We start from the raw sequence: 25,961 nt of genomic DNA on the forward strand, positions 1-25,961 counted from the left end.
CTACATGCATTAAGATATATAGTTTTGATATATAATAAGAAAACATATAATAAGAAAACATAGACACATTTGTAGTGCCTAAATTAAACACTTTATATAACTACACACAGCTGATATCATTCACGTTTCGGTAAGTAATTTCAAACACTTTATATAACTTAATTGATGACTTGAGAGTAGTTCTAAATAATATTTTGAAATGAGTATATGCATTAGTATTTACAGTTTTGTTATATGATATAAAAATATGAATGACACACATTTGTAATCTCTGAAAACGAAAGGGAAATGTTTCTGGTGCTTTGAATCTCTTTTGAGTTTATGGTCAAACTCAGTAACATAGTCGTTGTTTTTGATATATGTAGGTTATGGAAAAGTTAAATGTTTCTGGTGCTTTGAATCTTCTATATGAAACCCGAATTGTATGTGTCGATTGTTTTGGAAATATGCTTGATATATTCTTTTGTAGTATTTTCCTTTTTTTTTTAAGAAAAAGCCAGTGGCATGGTATTGTAATTATAGGAAAAAAGTAAGGGCATAATCCTATAAGGGATTTTGCTTTAATAGTATAGATACAGACCAATAGGTCGTCCAAGAAATTATGTATGCAAGCTCAAGTTTTAAAAAATTAAAGAGAGATATATTTTCAAACTAAAAATTGAGAAAATTGTTATTGAAAATATTCATTTTTAATAATTTTCAAACTTAATTAGTTTACCACCAAAATATTAATGTAATAATTTTTTTTATCCTGTAGAAACAGCTAAAATGATACTTTTTTTTTTGGGCAAACAGCTAACACAATTCGAATAGCAAACAGCAAACAGCTAAAATGATACTAAGTTTAGGAAAATGTAAAACTTTGTGTGGTTTTGAAAGCATCATAAAACCTTACTAAAACATCATACCTCAACTTACCAAAAAGAACTTGGTAACACAATTCGAATATCATTGCAAAGACACTCTCAATATTAATATGTACACACTTCTGAAGATAGATATCTCGAATGAAACAACAACATTGATATCTCACTATATTCTCTACATTATTAATTAAACAACGGCAATGAACTATAAAGTTAAAATAATCAAGCAATGACCTTGCTTGATCTTAAGAATCTTGGTGACCATGGATCACACAATTTAGAGGCTTTTGAAGAGAGTTTCTTCTTCAGGTATTGTTTCTTTGATTCTTTCCCCAATTCTTTGCTGCTTTCAACTTCTCCAAATGCTTCCATGGCTGATTTCAAATCTATATAATTTAAAAACAACATAATTATATTATTTTTTCTGAAAAAATAATTATAGTTTATGGTAAAGGAAAAATAAAACTTGCCTGTAAACGGCCACGATGAATTTGGCTCTAAAACGTTGTTGCTCGTTTTGAATTCACGTAGCTGTAAGAAAAATAATAAACCGGTTCAGTCTAAACCAACATCGATTAACGTTGTAATTGCTAAAATAAAATGTTTTACCCAACTCGGTGCACTACTCGATGAACTATCCCAACCGATATGTGACACGTGTCGAACATCTGTAGGATAACCTATATCCATCTCTTCATCCTTCTCATCTACAAAAAAGAATTTCTCATTAATTCATTTTGTTAATCATTAAAATGATCATTTATATGGCCGTTTAGTAAAAGCTAAACTAGAAGAAACCACTGATGTCAGAGAACAGAAACACTTGAAGTTCTTCTGATAAACACAAGTAATCATTTATAATCGATTATTATAGTAAAATTAACCGATTATAAACACATGTATTGAGTTCATAATCATTTACATGAATTGGCCAAAGGAAAATTATAAACACATGTAATTATTTATAATCGATTACCCGAAATGTCGGAGAAACACTTGAAGCTCTTCTGATAAATTCCCTTGAATCTTGTTGACATGCTCGAATCCCAGACACTTGGACGATAATGTCAAAATGAACAAAAAAGGTTTGGTTTACGAGAGCAATGAAGGAAAAAGACCAGAAATGATTGGAGATGAAGAAAAAAAGGAACAAAAAGCTCTTTTGTCAAGAATGGAATGATATGTAAGAGTAAGACAAATAAAATATAGGGGAGACATGAAAGAGTAGTGGTGCATTAGATAACTACAAACTATATTCTTTTCAATTATTAGAAAATATAAAATTGTTTATTTTTCAAAGGGAAACAATGTTTTATTTCGAGAATGTTGTCTAAAGTAAACTAGTTAAAGGTTTAGGTGTCAAATTACCCATTCCACGAGTTTTAGTTCAACTACTAGACCCATAGACTCGAATCTTAGCCGTTCGAGGAAATCAGCAAAGTTGCTAAAAAGTAAAAACTAATGTATATGTTAAAAAAAAAAACTGGTTCAACTACATAATTTGCTGCTTTGGTAGGAAATAGTTTTTTAATTTATTTATCAACTAAGACCCGGTTCGTACCCGGGCGAAACCATTCTCTTTGTCTTTTTCAAAAAAAAAAAAAACTAAGACAATATAAATGTTCAAAAAATCAACTAAATCAATATATACACAAATGAAAAAACAATTCTCTCAAATAGTCTTTTTAAGTTTTTTTCACAAAAATAGCCATAAAAAAATGACCAAAATAGTCTTTTTATTTTGAAATTTTTCATAATTATTTTTTTATTTTTTAAAATTTGAAACCCTATCACCAAAACCTCATCCCTTAACGCTAAACTCTAAATCTAGATTAATTAACCATAAGGTAAAAATATACTTTTACCCTTTAATAAAACTTCATTTGGTTATTTTTAAAAATGGCTATCATAAAAAAAATTCTCCAAATGAAATCAAAGATTTGTTCTAACAACTTCAAAAGTATGTGATGAATGATATACTCACTCAAGTCTCAAGTTTGAACTCCACAAAATTTTCATTGCATATGTTCTTTTTGCTATTTTTACTGAATAACAAATTATTTCCCTTTTGAATCAATACTAGATTCGGATCTCTGCAACCGTGCGGGTTTTGTTTCGATCCTTTTATTTGCAAAAGTTACTATCTTGATTATAAAATGGCTAATAATTTAACATAATTGTAAATAGTTTTTACATTTTATATTACAAATTCATGTTCATACATATGTGTAAGGTTAATTTCAAACAATTATGTCAGGATTTTAATCACACCTAACTGCTTAGATAGATGAAACAATGGTATAAGGTTAATTCTACAAATTATCATGTTTTAAGGAGATAGATGAAAAGCTGTCATTTATCATTATATTAAGTTTAAAGTGTATAACTAATCAACAACGATTAATATATTATACAAAGAGTAAACACAAAAAATATTGTTGTCGAATCAAATGATTAGCCTTAAGCATTTTTTATAGATTTGGAAATCTACACATTTTGAGATATTTGAGTTGTGGCCTTCACGTTTTTTAGTTCCTATATTTATGTATACAAATGTAATGCAATCGTCATTGTCTTTAATTGTAGATTGTGATAACAGACAATGTGACTAGGTGAGACAGCTGTGTTGGTTTTGTTTATATATGTTGAAAATTGTGCTTAGTCACTTTCAAGACACCTCTTGCCTTTGGGTTAAATCTTCTATCCCGTCAGAAAAATGTAACTGATTATAGTATTTATGTGTGGCTTTATTTCGGAAAGAGTAAAAGTCAATTTCTTTAGGAATGATCATAATCCATTTTAGTAAATGTTATATTGCCACTGTATTTCATTTTTGGTTTGCAGTTTAAGTTCGTTTTAATTAAGTAGATAAAAATATTTTATTGCTTTGATTTGGCAATCAATTAGGGCCTAATTTCTTTATAAAAATATAATCCAACCCTGCCAGTCTTAACTAATTTCTGAACCAAACTAATCAAACTAACTAAAACTTTGAAAAGACAGTTGAGCTAACCATAAAATGAATTTAACCGCAACAGAAAACCCTAAGTTTTAACCATAATTCAAGTGAAACCAAAAACTTTGGTTAATGTTAGTAAAATTTTCATTAATTGAAATACTCGAATGCCAATGCTGAACCAATTTTTTTTTGTTTAATTCAGCACATTTTTTTTCTAACCGAACTAAATAAACTGAATAATCCGAATAAGGTGAACCCGTAAGCCTACATCATGCATTGCAAGCATGATGACATAGAAGAGCTAATCGCTTTGTGGAGCCAGAAATTTTATAACTAAAACTAAAAGGCCAATATAACGAAAAGCCCAAAAGGGAGTTGGACAGAGTTGGTAGTTATAAGAAAATATCATATGGATAAAGTCATAAAACTACTATTGGCTGTAGATTCGTTTGAAAAAATAGCATCACAACAAACACAACAAACAATCAGAGGTATAACCACTTCACTTGTGTTGTTCCAAAAAAAAACACTTCATTTGTGTAATGCATCATGCCATCTCCAACCCAACCGTAAAATACCATTATAGTGTAATTTCTATACCAAAATTTATTCAACCCAACTGCAAAAATCTCATCATTTTAGTGCAAAACTACACTTATTTTTATTAATAAAATATTAATTAGATAAATATCAGTGGCAAGATAAAAACATATAAAATGGATAAATAATTATATATAATCAATATATTACAAATATTAGAATAGTTTATTTAGTTTGTTATTTTAATATTATTATATTTTATAATAATAATAATAATTTATTTTAAAACAATTATTTTAGTGTTATACATTTTTGTTCAATATAATTACATAATAATTTTTAATAATAAAATTTATAACTAAATAATATAAAAATCAAAAATACAATTTTGATGTAAACTTTGTATTGTAGTCGAAAAAGAAAATAAAGTTTGATACTAAAATGATATAGTTCTCACATTAAAATAGTGTTATGGATTGGAAATACTTTATGAGAGGCGTGATTAGCATTTTTCCAGGTATATCATGGTGCCCACGCGCACAAGCCTGTCATGTTGATAGGCTAAAGCTAGCAAAGTTATAAAACGAAACTCAATCTCTATCACAAAAGATTGGATGAAAGAACTCATATATTAAACCGATCTTGACTCAGGTTGATTCTCAAACAGATAACAGGCGATGGTTGTAAATTTTTCCTAGAGATCAAACTGAAAACTCAAAAGAAAAGAGCAAGATCAACAACAAAACAAAAGATCAAACGACACTTTCAAAATAAAGTAGCATTCGATGTAACACAATCTTTTTATGAATATAATTTACATTCATTAAAAAAACTTTGTATCTTAGAGTGATCTCAAGACTCAATATTTCTGTGATCTTAATAATTTGACAATGTGGACAAACGCCAAGAGCAATCCAACCGTGAATCCCTCAGCTCCGAGCTGCACTCCAGATCCTTGGTAGAAGAAAACAAGCTTGTTCGGATCATTATGATCCTGAAGAAACATAGGCATTTCCTAACGATGTTGTGCATTGTTACTGCCACGATGAAGAAATAAATGAAGCTAGCACCTGCCAAAGCCTAAGATCATAGAGAATAGACGACATTTTTACCTATAATTTTAGAATCTTTTTTTCTACAACATATAGTAAACAAATAAAACAGGATGTAGAAAAAAAAATAGGTAAGAACAACCAGTGGCGAATCACGACGAATGGGATCACTTGTCACGAGTCACGACTAGTTTAAAAAAAAAAAAATTTAGTTCAAAATTATGGTTTTTGAAATAATTAGCTTAAATGTCATAAAACTGTTCCCGGTTCACTCAAAATTCATGTAATGACTCTGGTATCAATTATAACAATCGACAATGTGGTTTCAATATTTTTAAAGGACTTTTAAGAAGTCCCACACATAATGATGACCAAATAAATAAAAAACAAACCTCAAAAACCAATATTAAAATGATGAGAATTTCTTGGTGTACAAGTATAGTTGACCATTCGATTTTCTTGAGTCCCAAACATATTTGATACGCAGTGCTCCCCAAGTACATGTCTCTATATATGTACACATTATTAAACTCAACAATGCATCAACTCTCAAATCAAAATAAGCAAAAATGAAGAGAGAAGGTCGCCAACACGGTGTTGTTCGGACATTGATGATTCTTCCTTCCGAATTAAACCCGCGACCCGCAAAACTGTTTGTGAACCGGTTTGATTCACCACCAGCTTTTGGAGTATTTGCCAAAGTGTCATCAAAACCGACTAACCACTCGAAATTCACAGGAAGATGTGAAAGGTCCAAGTGCAGTGATTGCCATGCCTCACCGGCTAAGAAGTCAGCCAACAAATCTAAAGGTCGCCGTAAGGAACAAGCAATGGCTTCGTGGACTGAGGATAAGCTACATTGTCTCGTCAGATCGGACTTAAGCGGAGAAGATTATGAAGCTCTTGTGTATGATAATGACAATTATTATTAATAATCATCAGTTTGAGATATATATATATATATATATCTGTTTATGTGAAGGTTGTTTTTATACATATGAACATTGAAAAAACAAATATTGTAAGACCTCAATCTCAGCCTTTTCTATTTTCTGTTTTTTTTTTTTTTACTTTCTCGCATACAAAAATATATGAATACGTAACACAATACTACTTCCGTTCCCGAAAGTAAGATGTTTTAAATTTTTTTCTTATTCCACAAAGAGAGATTTTTTATATTGTTAAAGTACTTTTTTATACTTTTGAGGAATTAATTGAGAATATTTGAATTGATTAAATTCCATTGATAGAAAATTATTGGAAAGTGTATAATAAAGTAAAAATAAATTAAATTATAAACATTTATTAAGTTTTTAATAAGTGTGTATACTTTAGAAAATCTTACTTTCGGGAACAGAGGGAGTATAAAGTTTTTAGTTTAGATTTTACAATGTTTTCATAATTACTCATAGGTTAAAAATACTCAATATTTAATTTCTTAAAATACTCAAATATTTAATGAATATTTATATTTTAGTAATTTTTAAGATTTTTCGTGAGATGATCTAAGTAATGATGCCTATGGTTGCTATTTTGCAATTGGTGGGTGACGCTAAAACGAAACGCGATTCCGCCTCTAGTCGCGCGTTTTAACCGACAACGGTAACTATACTTTCCAGAAAAGGAAAAATAAAATAATAAAAGTTAATAAATAAAAAAAGGAGTTAGCTTTCTCTCTCGTGTCGAATCGAATTGGGCGATAGGGTTTCTTCATCAATCTCTGGGGAGACGACGAAGATGGTGTGCGATAAGTGTAAGCCCTCCTCTTATTTCATCTCAGATCTTCAATTCCGTATTCGAATCGAATTGGATCGATCATCAAAACCTAATGATCTCTAGATCTATTTTATTTACCATATGGTTTCTGATTCGGTTTGGTTTGGTTTCTAGATCTGTTAAATTAGTGGAAAGCATGAACCTTTTTGTGTGAATCTTTGCTGCTTGTGTAGGTGAGAAGAAGTTATCAAAGGTGATAGTTCCAGATAAGTGGAAGGATGGTGCTCGTAATGTAACCGAAGGTGGTGGCCGCAAGATCAACGAGAACAAACTTCTCTCCAAGAAGAACAGGTTCCCTTCCTTCATCTTCCTTAAACTGTGTAGAAACATCTAAATAGCCTTAAAGGTGTAATCTTTGTATTGTCTTTGTTTTAGGCTGAGTATTGGTTTGCTTCTCGTTAGCTCTTTCTAAGATTCATTAGTAGATGTTGAAGTTATAGTGGAAAAGGTGATACATTTGTAGTTTTTAAGGCGAGTTCTGTTCTGTTCTAGTTTGAGTTGAGTGTTGTTTTGTTTCTTCTAAGAATCATCAGTGCATTAGTTAGTGTAGAAGTTCTCATTGGATGTTTGTATTGTCTTTCTTGAGTTGAGTATTGGTTTTCGTAGAATCAACATTGGTATATGTTTAGGAAGATCAAATGTTTGCAAAAAACACGTGTTGTAGTAGTATAGTGCTCGCTATTGAAGTAGTAGTTATAATTGTCGAATGTCGAGATAAGTGTTGTTGTTGTTTTTTCTTGGCTGATTCTGATGTTTATTTACTTTGTAGATGGACACCTTATGGTACTGCTACCACCAAGTGCACGATCTGCAAGCAGCAAGTGCATCAAGATGGTAAATATTGTCACACATGTGCCTATAGCAAAGGTAAACTTAGTACATAGCCTCTACCTATCTGTTAGATAGTCATGTAAGGGTGTAACTCAATGAACTGATGGATTTGGCTCTTCATTCATGGTTGTGCAGGTGTGTGTGCCATGTGCGGGAAGCAAGTGTTGGACACGAAGATGTATAAGCAAAGCAATGTTTAACCAAATCCACTAAGCTTCTTCACCCTTTGATGTCTATTTGCATAACCAGGGGACTATCTTTGTTATATCCTGAGCTCTTTGAACAATCTCAGTCATGTGTTAATTCTCTGTACCTCTCTCTTTTGTTTCTATTAATAACAAACAAAAGCTTCCCTCTTTTAAGGTGTGATCATGATAGTTCTAATCTTTCGTTTTAATCTTGTCGTTTCTCTGTGTTTATTGGGTGAACATGAAATTATGAGCGAGTCAAAACCGGACCATCCCATAATCAGACGTGATCCAACTTGTACATGCAAATTAGTTCTCAAGATTCTGCTTCTCCCATAGCCTTCTCTGCACCAGATCTTCTTTCTTGTATTCATCTGACAATCAGCACACTTTTTTTTGAGTCAGATCTTTCATGCACGTCTTGGGTTGGTTCGGGTATGAAAAATAGAATAGGTTTCCGAGATTTGTCCATGACTCAAGAGACACTCCAAAGTGATCTTCGGGTTAGGTAAGATGGGTCTTCCCATGTATCCAACTGCTGTACCATACTAGCAGCTGAAAGGCTACAGAGAGTTGAATCAGTACTCTTGATAAATAGAAATTGGAGTCAGAGACCTTTCAAAAAGGGAAACCTTGATGATGATAACGGGTAGGCGAATGAATCGAACACCAAGGAGTTCCCAGACTGACGGATTTACCTTTCAATCTGCTTTGGACCCTTCTTCTTGCTACACACTCCACAGGACCGGCCATGGGCCAAAGTCCATGAAGCAAGCAAGGGAAAATTAAACCAACATGTCTCTTGTTCTACAACGTCTTCTTTTTTTTTGTAGAAGCCGGAAAACCGGACTGACATAAACGATAAAATAAGAAACGATATTAAGGAAATATACGAATGTAAAGACGAATACAAGAACGATAAGAAATCATGTTCGCAAAGAGACATGGAGTCGAGATATGATCTCTTTCCTTAACTCAAAATATTCGCTCCGTTAGTGAGACGGAACTGTACGAATATAGAGTCCCAGAATAAAACCATGGCAAACGAATCACGCCTCACTCGTGATCGCCCTATCGAACTATAAACTCTACGAAACACTCTCGCAAAATAGACTTACGCAGAGGGATTTTTGCTGTTGGATTTTGATACGGAAAAAATTCCAGAAATGAGAAGAGAGACGAGTTGTATTTAAAGAGATGGACGAGGAGCGAATTCCCGTAACTGTTGCATAACGTGCGCTCGTTAGTGGGGATTTGGCAAAGATCTCGGGAAGTTTAAGTTACAAACTTATTCCCCAAGACTCGCTCTCTCTCTCTCTCTCTCTCTCTTATCTCGTTTAAATATCTCGAGAGGATGAACTGCATGACGTTTTTATTTTATAGACAAACTGCTTGTCGTTTCAAATAAAATGCATGTTGTTTTTTAGATTTTAAATGGCAAGATGTTGAGCTTAACTTGGTCCAAAAAGAATAATTCTTATCGGGCCAAAGGCCCTCCACCCAAGCCCAAGCCCAAGCCCAAGCCCAAGCCCACGCCGAGCCGCCCAGACGGCGGCGGCGGCGCGCGCGTGGGGAGTCTCTTCCTCTTCTGACTCGTTTAAACAAGTGAGTGTGTTATCCCATATATAAACATCTCACTTTTGTTCCTCTTCCCCGATGTGGAACTTTGTTACTCCCTCTTCATTTACTAGAAACAAGGCTGAGGCCCATTTCTTTTCATCAGTTCACAATTATTTAAAGAGTATTTTACACTATAAGTCAGTTTCCAAGTTTTTATTACATTCTAGGTCAGTTACCACTACTGAGGTAGTTTTTTATGACTAGAAACCAAACCATCCTTAAGTAGACCATCTTTATCTAACTAAAGTGGTCTTACATTTTCTAAATTTTATTGTTTTTCTTCTCTTTCTCGAGAGTATAGAAAAATAATTTTGAAATCAAAAGGTTCTTCTTCACATCTCACTCTTCGACCTCTAGATCTCAAGTCATCTATGTCGCAGGTTTTCTTCGCCCTATTTCCTCGTCATCCTCGGTGACTGCCGGTGAATCTCAGTCGAGCTGGATTGCGAAACTGTTAGTTCGTCTTCTCCTTCGCCGTGAAATCAACACAAACGGATTCTTCCTCCACATCGTGCTATTCAATTCATCTCTCTTGTGCTCGTAGTGGTTGTTATGTTCAAAATCCGCCACGGTGGCCGTGTTTCAATTCATCTCTCCTGTGTTTTTTAACTCATTTCCCTTGACCAAAAATTCACTAATTTTGAAATCTGAATTTGAAAAACATTTTACAAATGATAAAACTACGATCTTGAAGTGTAACCTATAGTTAAAACATAAAAGAATGAAAGATTATGTGAAAGAAATCAATGGCGGCCATAAAATTTTTGCAGAAAATCCTAAAATTCTGGGGAAGACGAAGACATATTTACTAAAATGCCACTGATTAAAAAATTGAAAATAAACAAAATATGTACACATTAATGGGTTGTACACATGGATAATAATGTGTATGTACACTATTATATTAGTAATTTGTAAACATATCTAAAGGTGTTTGCGTGATTAATAAATACTTATAAAGAAATATACAAGTATGTACACTATTTTATCATATATTGCATTCAGTTGTGTTCTGCTATTGGTAAGTTTGGACATGGCCAAATAGTGTACATATGCAAAAAACGAAAATCTTTGTACATTTGTACATAGTGAATAATCTTTAGATGTGGTGTAATATTGGTAAATTTGTACATGTACTTGGTAAGTGTCCATATGGACAACATGGAAACTTCATACATATGTACATGATGCTAAACTTGTAGTTGTATTTTACGGGTGGGATGTACATTACATATGTATACATGTGGACAGTAAAAAACGATGTTTTGTAATACTAGTAAATGTGTTGTGTTTAATGTGGACACTACATTATGTGAACACGGTAGAAAACGATGGTTTTTAACGTGTTGTGGACAGTAAAAAATGATGGTTTTAAACATGTTGGATGTACATTACATATGTGTACATGTAGACAGTAAAAACGATGGTTTTTAACGTGTTGTGTTTAATGTGGACACTACATTATGTGAACACGGTAGACAATGTACACTGTGATGTGTACATAGTTTATTGATAAAAGGAGTCCATGTGGACATGTTAAATACCAATGTACACGTTGCGATATCTTAAAAGAATTAATGAATATTGATTCAACTTTGTTGTAGTAGTAGTAACAATGTTATGATATCAGATGATTCTAATGATTTTGAGTATCTTCTTATAGTTATGATCATATTAGGTTTCGTTTATTGTATTTGTTTGTTTATTTGCATATCACATGGGTAAAAATGCAAATTTGAAAGTCTAATTAGGTGTCTTTTAGTTGTTTTTATTGTATTTGCATAGATGTATTCTTACTACAAGGGGTTAAAATGTAGTTTCTGAAGTTTGGGATGAAATTAAGGACCAATTTTCACATTTAAAAAGTATTGGGGTTACAAAATAAATAACAAATAAATTTAGGGACCAAATATGCAAAAATGCCCAAATTAGCCATAGTTCCTCTCAAGCTTTTCCTGCCAATTACAAAACGCATCAGAGAGGCGGGAGGGTCACAACGACGATGAATCACGACAAGGAAAATGAGTTGAGACACTGTTTCACTTTGCAGTAAAGGAGAAGAGATGATGTTTCTACGGCGGCGAGAGTTTAGGTCATGGCGGTGACAGAGATGAATTAAAAAACACATATCAATGATGAGAAGGAAGAATTGCGGCAGAGAAGAAAGAGTTGTGGTGAAAAAGAAGAGAAGCCGTAGAGAAAGAAGAGTTGCGGCGTCGGAAAAAAATACAAGCCAATGTGAAGAAATTTTTTTTAATATTTTTTTGTTTTCTTAATTTGTGTTTAGGTTTCAAACACTTGGTTCCGTGAGAAAGAGAAAATTGACTACTTTCAAAAATTGTGGGGCCATTTTAGTTAGGCCTATGCCTTTAGTTAACAAAAACTACCTCAGTAGTCATAACTGTTTTATAGTGTTATTAAAAACTTGAAACTGCCTTGAAGTGTAATATTTTCTTATTTAAATAAGTCATGGGCTTTATTAATAATTGATCCAACATTTTTAACATCGTTCATACGCTGAAAATAAAAACCAAATATCATCATTTATATACTTGGTTGTCAATTATTTTCTTCCCAATGTGATATGGGTTGTCTTGTTTTCTTACCAATGTGATATACCCATTATATTATGCAAGGTATCTTTGGCTTTATTCTAGATTAGCACCGAGTATGTAGTTTTAGCATAAACCTCACAAGCCACCACTCGGTTCACATTATTTATTATTACTTCCCATTACCAATTTACCCACCACCATTAACACAAATAAAAAATGCATAACAAGATCGACTCTTTACCGGTAAGATCCGACCGATCAGCTGACCCACATCGTGTCCCCACTCCGAGAGCGAAACTGTTCACAAGGTCAAAGACAGCCTCACAACAAGAGTCTCTAAACTCATATGTGCCATTTTCTTATAACTTTTGTATGTTTAGGCAATGTTTTTTTTCATCTTATGGATCAGTCTGCGTCCTCACCAACCCCGTTTCCACATCCACGAGTTCTCATATAAGCAAGCTTCAAGATAACGGCTCATAACTCGAACCAAAACGTTGGCGTGTATGACACCATGGAAGTATCCGTTTATTACAGAGAGAAACGGGTCGGGTCAACTAAACTCATTCACTCTTTTACCAGGACCCGAAGACACACGAGCTGGATCGAATGAGCCTTACGTGGGCCATCAATGGCAGTGAATAAGGACCGTTGGATGGAGATGGGACGAGACAGGAATCAAGGGTAGGTAGTGTTCTGTTTGGAGGTGTTGTCCGTGATACGGTTTAAGGTGTACATGTGGCACAATAAGAGTCATAGGATGCACGCAAACTGTTATATTGAGGTCGGTTGGGACGACTTGTTGCTTGGTGGGAGCAAAGCCGAGATGTCCAATTGATTTTACTTGACTAGATGTGTCACATTTGCATTCGTTCAATATGTCGGCTGTATCTTAATTGATAGATTGTAAAGTGAAAAAGGTATTCCAAATGTTGCCAATTCAACAACATAAATATATATTGATCTAATTTTGAATACTTATTTCCAATAATGAGAATTTAGAATCGGTTGGATATTTATGGTTGGATCAAAGTATAAGCACGACCCAGGTGACTTCCCAAGAGCCAAACAGTTGGAGATTACAAAAATGTTATTACGAATAAAGGATTACGACGTTTTACCGGAAAGTGCACAACACTTTAAATATCTCATAAAATAAAGTGCATGAAAAGCATTCAATATTTAGTCTAGATAACATAATGAACCTGTTTGGTCTAGTTTAATAAGAAAATAGACGTAGAGCTTAAGATATGTTTTTATGTTTTCTCCAGACAATAAGACTTGAGTAATAGTTTTTCAATTCGCCACATGGCTTGATATATAAATTTATACAAAGACAAATTGTATATCTGTCCAAAGAATAATTGTAACTTGTAAGATTAACTTTCCCAGATTCAGGTTCAGAGGCCTAAACAATCAATATAATATTCAAGCAGTATGCGTTAATATTTTAATACATTTTGTTAATTGTAGAAGTGTTTTAAATCTTTATGTACCAGTATAAGACAATATTCATTGGATGCAACGTGATCACGATGGACATGTAGAAAATGGGGACCCAAAGTCTTTGTGCTACGGTATTCATTTTAAGATTTTAAAAGTGATTTTAATGAGATAAAAGTGTTTTTCCAAAAGAAAAAGAAATATCAAATTTTGAGACTAGTATAAATATGAGGCTAAATATTGTAATTTTATTCATTCACATAATCAATATACAAACTTTAAGCGGATATTTACTTCAACCGGAATTTTTTTAAATCTTTTTGTTTTCTTCAAAATTAATTTGTGTTTGTTCACAGATATAAAGCCAAATATTGTAATTTTATTCATTCACATAATCAATATACAAATTTTAAACGGATATTTACTTCAACTGGAAATTTTTTAAATCTTTTTATTTTCTTCAAAATTAATTTGTGTTTGTTCACAGCGCGTTGTATCTCACTGTCGGTTCAATATGCTAATCAAATGTTACTAAAGATCATTTACATATACATATATATATATATATATATATATTTATTGTTCATGATGAAATAGTTTAAATAGTTCCTTCTGTTGGTTTTTCTATTACTTGATATCTATAATTAATTGAGTAACGATTGGGTATTGAGTATGTGTTCGTTTTCTTAGGGGTGAAGTGCGATCTACTATACAGATTAAGGAGATGTTTCTAGGATAGATTATTCTACACAATCTTAAGGACCAGTGAGAGAGAATATATAAGAGATTTACATTTCTAAGATTTTTTATGTCTAAATCATGCATTTTTTAATGAAGAATTAAAGGACATTTACACCAAAAAGATAATTCAAAGGACTATTTTGTTAGATTCTCTCTTTTTGTTAGGCAGCCGTTTAAGAACAAAATGATGTTCGGAAGCGAAAACCAATTCTTTGAACCGAATTTTCACATTATTTTTTTCAATATTTTGTTTGAAGCCCGTATAGACTAATTTATCTAAGTTTTTATGTGGATATTCTAATAAACAAAACGATTGGTATTGTAAGATGTATAATAACTACATAATTATAAATTGAGTTTTCTTTTCTTTTTGAGAAACTTTTAAATAACTCTAATAATTACAAATAAGTAGATTGGTTCAAAACGAGAAACGATCATAAAAAAACAATTCATTGTGTTAAAGGAAAGAAAAGATAAGTAATACGAAATTTTAAGAATACAAAAAGTTCACCGTTAATATAAAGGTTTAAAATTTAGTACCAACTATATAATCGGTTATCCAAAACCGGAAAACAATTTAACCAGTTACTGGATCAAGTTAGTTCGTGTACACGTGAAGGATTCATTGATATCTGGTTTATGGAGTCGACATGTATATGCAAACAACGAGTTGATCTACATAAAACGAAACATTACACAAAGTATATTTTCTGCCAACTCATGAGTTTAAAGATAAGTATTTACATTAATAAATAAAATTAAGATATATCATATATATAATACTACATTGATTTGACAATTACCTGCTTACTTTATATTAGAAAACATTGGACAAATCATGAGAATGTCACATGAGCTTATAAATCACCGTTTGATTAAACAAATAAACATTTTGCTTATAACCAAAACAACAAAATAAATTATTTGCATGTGGGGTTTATGGTATAATTTCTTGCATGTGGGGTTGACGTAAGAAAATATAAAAATTTGCATGTGGTCGGAACATGTGAATTTTCAAAAGAAAATTTTACACTTATTTTTTTTTGTCAAGTATGCGAATTTCATTAACTTAATAATGAGGCAATGAGATACAATAGGCTTCGAAGAATCTAGTCCTAATGAATCTAAATCTCTAAGTTGACAAGACAAAGCAGTGGAGCATTAGCAAGCCACAAAAAAAAAAGGCATAAAAAATTCACTAAAACTAATAAGGTTCAAACACAACCATGAGGATGTGAGTAAAGCTTAACTAACTAAACAGATCCAAAGACAACTTTTTAGCTAACAGTAGACCAAAGTGAAGATTTTGAAGCCGGCATTAAAGTCCCTCGGGTCGATAGAGAATCACAACCGAAGAACAGTTCAAAGAACCGCAGACCCAGTAGCGGTCCTGGTAGGAAACGGAGGAAGCATCAGCTTCCAGCCGTTTTTAAAATACATAACTTATCGGCTTTCATTTTTTCAAAAGTTTCATTAGTTCAACCGACAAAACATGCACAGTAAGTAAGTGGCTGTCATGGTTTCAATTCTTTGAAACTGCAAACGTTTTCATAATTTATTCTTGTTTTTATAATTTATTCCGGTCCAAATTTTTTTTTAAGCTTCCGGTCCAATATTTTTTCAGAAGTTTCAAGGCCGGGCCTGCGCAGACCGTCCCGAAGGCGATTTCAACATAAGGATAATATAACAAATTTATATTCTTTCAAGAGTATTTATATATGTATATGGAATGCAGCAATTCATGGTTCACTTGGTTAACAATAAGAAAGCAAATCATTGTTAACTAGATGAGTCATTTTTTGTATCTTCTGATATCTTAGGTTCAGTCCATTATATATAAATCAAAGCTCTCTTATTTTTTTCTTTGGTTTATTATATTATTTTATATTTGATGAAAAACAAAATGTAAAAGCAACTCTATTTATATCTCAATAAAATAATACCTAAATAGTTTTCTCTAAGAACAATATATATATATATATATATTTCAAAATTTATTATATTTTTTAATTTATTATATTCATGTAAAAAGATTTAATATGAAGTATATTGTATGCAAATCATAAAATTAAAATATCTACATATTATTCTATTATCTTTGTATTTATAGATATTATATTATTTTCTTTATTTACTAATACTTTATACTTTAGGGATAAAGATGCTGACAAGAATGAATAAGATAGTGTCCAAAACATCTATGTGGCATGTCTCAGCACTTTCTCACCACTTGCCAAAAGTTGAGTGGTCTCTTTTACGTTCTTCATCTATTTGTATTTTTTTTTTCTTTTTTTTTTCTACTTGACAATGCCATGCATAAACTCTCTCTTGAATTGCTTCTCCTATATAAACTTCTAAACATAAATGTCACACACACAGAAAAATCTCGACATCTCCAGAAATAGTCCCAAAACTTGTCAAAAATCAAAAACAACCCCAAACATAAAAATGAGAAACAATCTCGTCCCTCTAACTCTCTCCTTCCTCACCATCACCATCCTCCTAACTCCATCAATGGCAGAACCAGAACCTTCCTTTATCTTCCCCATCCATCAACTCCTCAACAAAACCAGCTCATGGCTCGACTTTCCCAACAAATTCAACCAACCAAAGATCGAACTAACCGCATCAACACTCATCGCCGTTGTACTCTCTTTCCTCGCCGCAACTATCTCAAGCGCCGGCGGTATAGGCGGCGGAGGTTTATACGTTCCTATAATGACCATCGTCGCGGGACTCGACTTAAAAACAGCTTCAAGCTTCTCTGCTTTCATGGTAACAGGAGGATCCATAGCAAACGTGGGGTGCAATCTTTTCGTCAGAAACCCTAAAGCTGGAGGCAAGACGATGATCGACTTCGACTTGGCTCTGCTTCTTGAACCGTGTATGCTTCTTGGAGTTAGTGTCGGAGTGATATGCAACCTCGTGTTTCCGAACTGGCTTATAACGAGTCTCTTCGCCGTGTTTCTTGCGTGGTCGACGGTGAAGACGTTTGGAAACGGGCTTTATTACTGGAGGTTGGAGTCGGAGATGGTGAAGGTCAGAGAGGCGAGTATGGTCGGCGAAGAAGATGAGAAGATGGAGAGTGTGAAGTTGCCTCTTTTGGTAGATTATGAGAGACCAAAGAGGTTTCCATGGATGAAGCTTGGAGTTTTGGTGATTATTTGGCTCTCTTACTTTGCAGTTTACCTTCTTCGCGGAAACAAATACGGCGAGGTAATGATAACATTTATTTTTTTTTGGTGTAAATGATAACATTTAGTTTATCAGTATTATAGTATTAACTTTACATTTATTGAACCATCTTTAGTTAATTATGTCTTTTAAGGTAATAAAAAGCAAGAAAAAAAAAGCTTTGCAATATTGTAGAAATATATCAAATTATTTGGTAATCATGATATTATATCATTTCGCTAATTTGAGTGAAGCTTCCTTTTTGGCATCGAGTGAAACTTCGTTTGTCACGTCTCACGAGTTATTGTTAGTAATCTTATACTGAATTCATGTTACATTACTACAAGTAAACTAATAATTCAGTCAAGATGGATTATCATTAATAATGATTTGTTACAAATATTCTGTAAGATATGATTCAAATTTTGTTTTAAGTAGGTTTTGACACTAATTTATTATTTTTATTATATATTATGAAAATTATTATACTACGATTTTTTTATTGAGAATTTTACGAAAATATGCTACAAATTAAAAATTCTGATAAACTCCTATAAACTTGTTTCAATGATACCAAATCGCATTTAATATGTTAGATTAATGAATACTAATTAACCACGAGAATTTCTACAGTTTAAGTTAGTAATAATCTTTCTATTTCAAAAAGTTTTAAATTTTTTTTATAAAGGTTTCAAAAATATACATATATGTTTTAGTTGATTTTTATTAGCTAATAATGATAAATTACAAACTTAAAAAATTGATTGGATTTATTAAAATGCTATTGGTATAAAATTATAGAAAATTTGTATTCACAAAATAATATATTTAAAATTAAAATATAATATATTTTTAATGTAAAACACACATTTTCTTATAAACAGAGGGAGTACTATTTTAATATTATATAGAGAAAGTAATATTTCAAAATACAAATTTCATGTCCTAAATATGGTTATTGTGTCTATAAACTAATGAGGGACATTTTAGGAAAAAAAAAGAAGAAAAAACCTAATGAGGAAATTTAAGAGGTTAAATGAGAAATAAATTAATCACGTTTGAATTGTTCTCATCTACCTGCATGCCATTTATTTTTATTGCTGGGGGTGGGGGATCACGCGGTGATGATGCGTTTGAAAAACGTAGGGAACTTTTTTGGTTAATAGCGATGGCGAACTTGTTCACGTGAAGACAGATTATCATCAATGATGTGGCTTCTAGAGTTTGGTCATTTTTTTTGGTGCAACTCTAGAGTTTGGTCCTATGTGGAAAAAGTCGTGTCTTTTTCTTCTTACTATCTTTAATAAGTTTTGAACTTTTTAAGATTCCGTAACCTTTCAGAGATGCTTGGGCTACTATTTTGTTTTATTTTCAGTATTTTTCTTCTTAAGAAAAAGTATATATGTAAGAAAGGTGAATTCTTGGTAAAAAGAATATCTAATTTTTTTTCGGAATTTTGAAAGATTTTTGTTGCTTTTTACTACTATGATTTGGTTATTTTTATTATAACTATGGGTATGGTGGATTCTCTTTTGAAAATCTAGATATTATACAAAATCCACTTGAACTTTTTCCTATCATTTTCGTTTTAGGAATGATTTCATTAATCTATATAAGATTTCTTGTTTTCTCAGTTTTGTTGAACAATCTTTGATGATATGACGAATTTATACTCTAATCAATTTTAAAGACATTATAAAAGATACTTGAACGTACCAACTAATGGACACTCACTGTCCTCTTCAGTAGAATTATGGTGCCATTTGCTGTCTTTTTAACTTTTTACATGTAAATATGACAATGCGTACTAAGTAATTTGCATTCAATTAACTTATGAACTTCAATACTTTGCATTTGCAGGGAATCATATCAATCGAGCCATGTGGAATGACTTACTGGCTGCTCTCGTCAACTCAAATACCACTCACTCTCTTCTTCACTCTTTGGATCTGCTTCAGTGACAATGTTCAAGGCAACCAGTGTTCTGAAAACCATGTCTCAGTAAAGGTCCGATTTCACAAAACCAATAAACACTTATTAGTTGCCAAAAAAGAAGATAAAATTGACAAATATCTGAAAACATTTTTTGTGTAGGATGTAGAAGATTTGACGTCAAATAATGGAGGAAGATCAAACAAGTGCATGTTTCCTATGATGGCTCTATTAGCTGGAGTTTTGGGTGGTGTTTTTGGTATTGGAGGTGGAATGCTCATAAGCCCTCTCCTCCTACAAGTTGGTATCGCTCCTGAGGTAATATATAGGTTCTTGGCTCGATCAAGAAAATAGTTTATTTCGCTATATCAAGTAAATAAACTCTGTTTTTGTTTTGATGTAGGTAACTGCAGCGACATGTTCTTTCATGGTTTTGTTTTCATCGACAATGTCTGCGATTCAATACTTGTTACTAGGCATGGAACATACTGGAACTGCAAGTCTATTTGCGATTGTATGTTTTGTGGCATCACTCGTAGGACTAATGGTGGTCCAAAAGGTTATAACCCAGTATGGAAGGGCTTCGATAATCGTATTCTCGGTTGGTATCGTCATGGCACTGAGCATTGTGTTGATGACCAGCTATGGAGCTCTTGATATTTGGAATGATTTTATCTCTGGCAGTTACATGGGTTTCAAATTACCTTGTTGAGACCAAACAAAAAGGTTTTGCTTTCTTTGGTTAATAGTTAATAATAGATGTGTATACCCATCATGTTCAGTTCTTGCATGTTTTCGTTCGTTGTTCGATTGTTCATTAGAATTTTTACTTTTTTTGTATGATTTTTAAATCAATATTCAGAATGCACATCTCGTGAATTCTGAGTACATGGTCAAAATAAAATACATTGTAAGACCAGAACTCATATTAACATCACACTTGTGCATTTCTTGGATAATTTTATTGCCACGATTATATATAGCTTAAGAATTTACGTAAATACAAAACTATCACATTCCAGCATAACAACACTACCTGAAAGATTCATGTATACATAAGTCACCGGTGTACTAAATCTTACACCTTATACCGAACCGCCTTTTCTTTTAATACGCAGTAGAAGTTAGAAATTTAAGGCTAACAAAAATTTAAGATTCATATTGATCTGGTCATTTTCTTAATTATATTCATTCCCAAAAACCTTTGCTAGGGAATACACAGCAGATTACAGACACTGGAATTAAGCAAAATAGGTACAAACAACAAACCATTCTACTCGGAATCCATAAGACGATATAGCAAGTGGCTAGCCGGATCAAATTTTATCCTCATTTCTTGGCCTGAGTTTAATCTGGGAAAGGACGACAAGCGTCCCACTCTCCTCCAGCGTAAAATCTATGACGAAGTACTAAGTGGGGATGAGTGAATTGAAAGACAAAAAAGCCAAACCTGATGACTCCAGGACCCAGTCTACGCATAAGAGAAAGGACGAGGTGAAATGGTAGCTGCTTTGCCAAGGGAGAAACGGAAACCTGCGTTGAGTATCTTCAACCCATAACACTATTTTTATGTCAAAACCATGCTATTTTGGTGTAGTTTCAACACTAAAAAAATATTTTTCTCCAACCACAACACTAAACTTTACACTAAAAATTATTTTATAATATTATATGTATTTAACTTTTTATTTGTCATTTATTTAATTGTAAATTTTATTAATAAAATAAGTGAAAAGTTTTTTAGTGGAGTGAATAGTGTTATAGTGTGGTGAATAGTGTCACACCAAATTTGGTGTGAAATTATAGTGTGACATTAAAATAGTGTGATTTTGCCGTTGGGTTGAAGAACTTTTAGTGCAAAAATTACATTAAAATAGTGTTTTACAGTTTGGTTGGAGATGATCTAATAAGAAAAAAAAAACACATTTTGTCGAGGGAAACAAAGAATCTACATCAACATTGCGATGCCAAAGGAATTCAAAACGCGCTACCACAAAAGTCACCCAAAAACTCCGATGACCAAAAGAGATCTAAAGGACCTGCACATTTCTGCTCCAAAAGACAGATTCCCACACTGCAAAAGAAGGCACCAATGACAAACGATGCCAATGCACAAATGACTAGAATCCAAAAATCTATTATCAGAGAGCGTAAATCCAAATCAAAAGACTCTAAGGACGAAACAGTGAGCAGAGGAGGACAAAGGACCGAGAAGCTCACAAGACTTCTCTCGACGTTAAAGCAAAGACCATTCCATGTGCCAGAACAAAAATAAGAAACCGTCCAAAAATCCAACGAACTAGTCATTTTTATTACTCTAATTTTCTTTTAGGTTAATACTTTAATTATAGTGTTAAATTCTACTAATATCATATAATGAGATATCTTGGTAAGTGTTGCTAAAAAAAGAGATATCTTGGTAAGAAATTAGATTAATGCTTATGCGCTAAAAGCTTTATTTTCAATGATTTTCAGTGTACATATCTATTGAACTATTTAAAATATTGAAATGATAAATAAATAATTTCTTAAAAAATTATTTTAAAAAATATTCTTATCATATGCTTTTATTATTTAAAATTAATTTTATTAATTTATAATAAATGCTATTATTATATTTATCAGATATTGAAGAAGGATCTTACCGTTAATGTTTGAAGAACTTTCCTCTTTGTTTTCCAACACATTCTTCTTTTTCATTCTGACACATTCTTATCGTTTTCAAGTAAATAATCTAATTTTATGGGCTTAGCTTTTATTTCAGTTTCCGATCTCATTCTATTTGGGCTTTGGTCATTTGGGTTATCATAAACCCGGTTATATTTTTTTTTCTTGAAATTTTAGAATAAATATAAAAGTTTCCAGAACTATATTCTTAACAATAAAATTGTTAACTTTTTTTTTCCAAAATAAAGTTTCCAGAATAATATCAAATTCTCTTTCCTTTTTTTATCCTCTAAAATAAATAGCTTTATTAATTAATTAAAAATGTATATAAATTAGTAATAGTCACATTTACGCAGCCAAGCACTTAATTAAACTAATAAACCTTAAATCCAAAATTCCTTAACCCAAATCTAAAAAAAAAAGGAAAAAAGAAAGAAAAAGGAAAACCCCTAAAGTATCTTATTGGAAGACAGCAAACACTTCTCTTTATATTCCTTCTCTCTAACTGTACTTGCCGTCCCACAGACAAAAGCCCTAACCACTTCTCTTCCAATGTCGAAGAAACGCAACCCTTTGGAAGATCCACCCGCCGCTTCTTCAAGCGACGAAGAAGAAGTCGAGTCTTCCGCCGAGGAAGAAGAAGAAGAAGACGATAACTCCTCATCCGAAGAAGAAGACGACGATCCCAAACCTCCTCCTCCCTCCTCCTCCGCCGTCACCATCGCCGTCCCAGGCAAACCCACCGCCTCCCTCCCCGCCGCCGATTCAGAATCCGGATCCGAGACCGAGACCGACTCCGAATCTGAACCGGAGCAGCCAACAAACAAGGGATCTGGCAAAGCCATCCTCACCGCCAAGAAGTCCAACGACGCTCCTCCTCCGCCGCCTGTTGCTCTCGCTTTACCGGCGAAATCGGGATCCAAGCGACCTAGCACTGAAGGTTCGTCAAAGGAGACGAACTCCAAGCGGGTTAAGAAGGATGAAGAGAAGAGAGAAGACTCCAAGAAGCCAGCTGCCTTTCAGAGACTATGGACCGAAGAAGATGAGATCGCTGTCTTGCAAGGTATGATCGATTTCAAGAATGATACAGGGAAGTCTCCTTACGACGACACTAATGTTTACTATGACTACATCAAGAAGTCTATTAGCTTTGAGGTTAGCAAGAACCAGTTTATGGATAAGATTAGGAGTTTAAGGAAGAAGTACATCGGTAAGGAGAAACCGTCTTTCACGAAGCCGCATGATCAGAAGTCTTATAGGCTGTGTCAGTACATCTGGGGACCTGATGGGATGGGTCTTGAATCCGCTGTTAAGTCCAACGGTGCGTCGAAAAAGAGTCAGAAGAAGACTAAGAAGCTTGACTCCGTGAAGCAGGAGCTTTCCTTTGGTGCCTCCCCCAATGGTAAGACGGTTGATGATGATGAGAATGATGTGGAGGTGGCGGTTGCTGCTAAGAAGCATGATTGGTTTGAGAACTCGTTTCTTGTTAAGGGGATTGCGGGGTTCGGTGTTGATGAGCATTATGTGAAACAGAGATGGAGTTTGGTTCCGGTCGAGACCAAGAAGAAGGTTGAAGAGAAGCTTAAGCTGTTGCAGGCCAAGGAAATTGAGTTTGTGTTGCAGAAGACTGAGGTTTTGCATGAAGTGACCACCATGATTGCTGAAGCATATAAGAACAAGCCATTAGATATATAGATTGAATGCCAATGTCTCTCTTTTGCTTTTTTTTTTTTTTTTGAACTTAGGGTTTACCCTTTTGATTCCATGTTATGATCTATCTATGATTATGTAATTTTCTGGTTTATTTTGATGGTTTTCTCTCATATGAAACTCTCTGTTTTGGTTTTGTTGCTTATATATAAAAGTAGGCCTGGGATTTTAAACCGGATTGTCTGAATCGAACCGATGTTTACATTCGGGTTTGACTGATAAACCGATCGGCAACATTCATGTTCTATTGTTACTGATGTGGGACGCAACTCTTTTAAAGCGACTAAAACTTAAGGTAGAACCCACCCAAAGATAGCTTGTAAATGGACGGGATCATGTGGGAGGTAACATAAGTTTTGTTTAAATATACATTATCAAATCTTAAACTGGTTAGTTAAAGTAAACAAACTCTTTTGTAACTCATTTCAAAAATCTTGAGAGTAACATAGTAGATGATGTCAGATCAGCTAGTCAATAACAGTTCAGAGTCTTTTTTTTTTCCTACTCTTAGGTGAGAATTAATCAAAGAAGAGGAAGGTAAACAAGTAAGTTGTTACCAGTGGCTGACCCAGGAATGAAATTAACCTGGGTCATAACTTATCTAGTTAATTGAAAAAAATTCTACAAGGTATTATAATAGCAATTGAACCCGGGTCATGAGGGTTTAAAAGCATCACTCTACCAACTATGCTACTGATTTTAATATGTTTCTTTAAACAAATCATTTTTTTTGGATATTTAAGGGGTATCACATGACACCCCATTCTCCTTCATAGGCCAGTCTATGGTTGTGACAAAGATCATGTGCTTACTTTCTACAAAGCCTTTTGATCAACGGTTGCGATGGACCATAAGATCCATTAAAAAATTAGGGATAAAATTTAATTTAACGTAACAAGCAAATAATGAATATAATTACTGTCTGCGAATGATTTGAAAATGAAAAAAATGTTTCTTATTTATCTCTGAAGATGATATAATAATGATGAATAAAAGGTATGCGAATACAAGTGAATCCGAGAGTAAAATGGATATAATTTAGATGTAAGAAGCTTGGATCTCCTTCTCTATTCTCCTTTGTCATCTTTTTATATTCGTCTGGTGGAGGAACGTGACGGCGATGTGATCTATGACATGTATCTGTTTTAAATACCGCCTTTAAGGCTCTGATATCCCTTACGTTTTATGTTAAATCGGCCAGGTCGTCATTGACTATATTCTGAGCTCGGCATTCTTGGGTCGTTAGCCATGCCGGGCATTGATTCTGAATTGGGTGATGAATTGGTGACGGGTGGTTTATGAATTTCAAAATACGGTTCGAGATCCTGGTTCGCCGTATTTGTGGTGATTTAATCTGATGTCTGATTGCTGTGACCAAGATATTATTGTTGGAAAATGAATTGTTTCGGCGTTAATGATTGTTTGAGCTAAAACTCGCATTTTCAAATTTTATATTGGAAGAAAGTATAACCTTCTTTGAGGGTCCAGATTCTTTGCATAACCTCACAAACACGAAACATGAAATAGCATAGTAGTGTTTTTTATTGATTGCAACACGAACAATTCGACACAGAGTTACACCAAAAAGACAGTCGAACAAAGCCAAAAACATCCAAGTCTAGAATTGGTAGTCTAACCACTTATGTCGTATGTTCTCTAAAACTAACATGAATTTCTCAGCAATTTTGTTTCTGGATCCCTTCCTTGAGTTTTCAAAGTCTTGTTTATATACTCCTCCAAGATCGACTGCATTATCTTCTATTTTCTCCGATCTTCCCTTATTTGTCGAGATCTCTTTTGGAAATTTTCATATATTGAAACTGAGCTATTTTACGTGTTCAGACCATTTTACGAGTTATGCATTTTTATATTTTATAGGAACAATTTTCTTTTTGCTCCGAGTTGCA

At 33.2% G+C, this 25,961-nt stretch overlaps 4 protein-coding genes and 1 pseudogene across 4 annotated transcripts; 4 read left to right on the forward strand and 1 right to left on the reverse strand.

Moving 5' to 3' along the window:
• Positions 1 to 914: 914 nt before the first annotated feature.
• LOC103838430 (CRIB domain-containing protein RIC9) lies at positions 915 to 6,700 on the reverse strand. Its single transcript, XM_009114867.3, has 4 exons — positions 1,843 to 6,700; positions 1,476 to 1,573; positions 1,337 to 1,397; positions 915 to 1,252 (listed from the first exon to the last, which is right to left on the reverse strand). The coding sequence occupies exons 1-4, from the start codon at positions 1,901 to 1,903 to the stop codon at positions 1,089 to 1,091; spliced, it is 384 nt and encodes a 127-aa protein (XP_009113115.1). The 5' UTR covers positions 1,904 to 6,700; the 3' UTR covers positions 915 to 1,088.
• A 229-nt stretch (positions 6,701 to 6,929) lies between these two features.
• Positions 6,930 to 8,421, forward strand: LOC103838432 (cysteine-rich PDZ-binding protein). The gene is made up of 4 exons (XM_009114868.3): positions 6,930 to 7,170; positions 7,367 to 7,484; positions 7,963 to 8,060; positions 8,160 to 8,421. Exons 1-4 carry the CDS (start codon positions 7,155 to 7,157, stop codon positions 8,222 to 8,224), a joined length of 297 nt encoding a protein of 98 aa, XP_009113116.1. The 5' UTR covers positions 6,930 to 7,154; the 3' UTR covers positions 8,225 to 8,421.
• Positions 8,422 to 8,666: 245 nt separating this feature from the next.
• LOC117128422 lies at positions 8,667 to 15,790 on the forward strand (annotated as a pseudogene).
• Positions 15,791 to 16,867: 1,077 nt separating this feature from the next.
• On the forward strand, positions 16,868 to 20,636 carry LOC103838434 (sulfite exporter TauE/SafE family protein 2). The gene is made up of 4 exons (XM_009114869.3): positions 16,868 to 17,787; positions 19,606 to 19,752; positions 19,840 to 19,995; positions 20,081 to 20,636. Exons 1-4 carry the CDS (start codon positions 16,936 to 16,938, stop codon positions 20,387 to 20,389), a joined length of 1,464 nt encoding a protein of 487 aa, XP_009113117.1. The 5' UTR covers positions 16,868 to 16,935; the 3' UTR covers positions 20,390 to 20,636.
• Positions 20,637 to 22,756: 2,120 nt separating this feature from the next.
• Positions 22,757 to 24,223, forward strand: LOC103838435 (probable transcription factor At1g61730). Its single transcript, XM_009114871.3, has one exon. It carries the CDS (start codon positions 22,897 to 22,899, stop codon positions 24,037 to 24,039), a length of 1,143 nt encoding a protein of 380 aa, XP_009113119.1. The 5' UTR covers positions 22,757 to 22,896; the 3' UTR covers positions 24,040 to 24,223.
• The last annotated feature ends 1,738 nt before the right edge of the window (positions 24,224 to 25,961 follow it).

Source organism: Brassica rapa, chromosome A09 (assembly GCF_000309985.2).
Source record: "Brassica rapa cultivar Chiifu-401-42 chromosome A09, CAAS_Brap_v3.01, whole genome shotgun sequence".
In the NCBI taxonomy this organism is placed as follows: domain Eukaryota; kingdom Viridiplantae; phylum Streptophyta; class Magnoliopsida; order Brassicales; family Brassicaceae; genus Brassica; species Brassica rapa.

Coding starts and splice junctions, on each gene's coding strand:
- LOC103838435 (XM_009114871.3), top strand. CDS start 22,897: ATGTCGAAGAAACGCAACCCTTTGGAAGATCCACCCGCCGCTTCTTCA.
- LOC103838432 (XM_009114868.3), top strand. Junction 7,485..7,962: donor CTTCTCTCCAAGAAGAACAG/GTTCCCTTCCTT, acceptor TTTACTTTGTAG/ATGGACACCTTATGGTACTG. Junction 8,061..8,159: donor CACATGTGCCTATAGCAAAG/GTAAACTTAGTA, acceptor ATGGTTGTGCAG/GTGTGTGTGCCATGTGCGGG.
- LOC103838434 (XM_009114869.3), top strand. CDS start 16,936: ATGTCACACACACAGAAAAATCTCGACATCTCCAGAAATAGTCCCAAA. Junction 17,788..19,605: donor GCGGAAACAAATACGGCGAG/GTAATGATAACA, acceptor TTGCATTTGCAG/GGAATCATATCAATCGAGCC. Junction 19,996..20,080: donor AAGTTGGTATCGCTCCTGAG/GTAATATATAGG, acceptor GTTTTGATGTAG/GTAACTGCAGCGACATGTTC.
- LOC103838430 (XM_009114867.3), bottom strand. CDS start 1,903: ATGTCAACAAGATTCAAGGGAATTTATCAGAAGAGCTTCAAGTGTTTC. Junction 1,574..1,842: donor GTGTTTCTCCGACATTTCGG/GTAATCGATTAT, acceptor TCTTTTTTGTAG/ATGAGAAGGATGAAGAGATG. Junction 1,398..1,475: donor CGAGTAGTGCACCGAGTTGG/GTAAAACATTTT, acceptor TTTTTCTTACAG/CTACGTGAATTCAAAACGAG.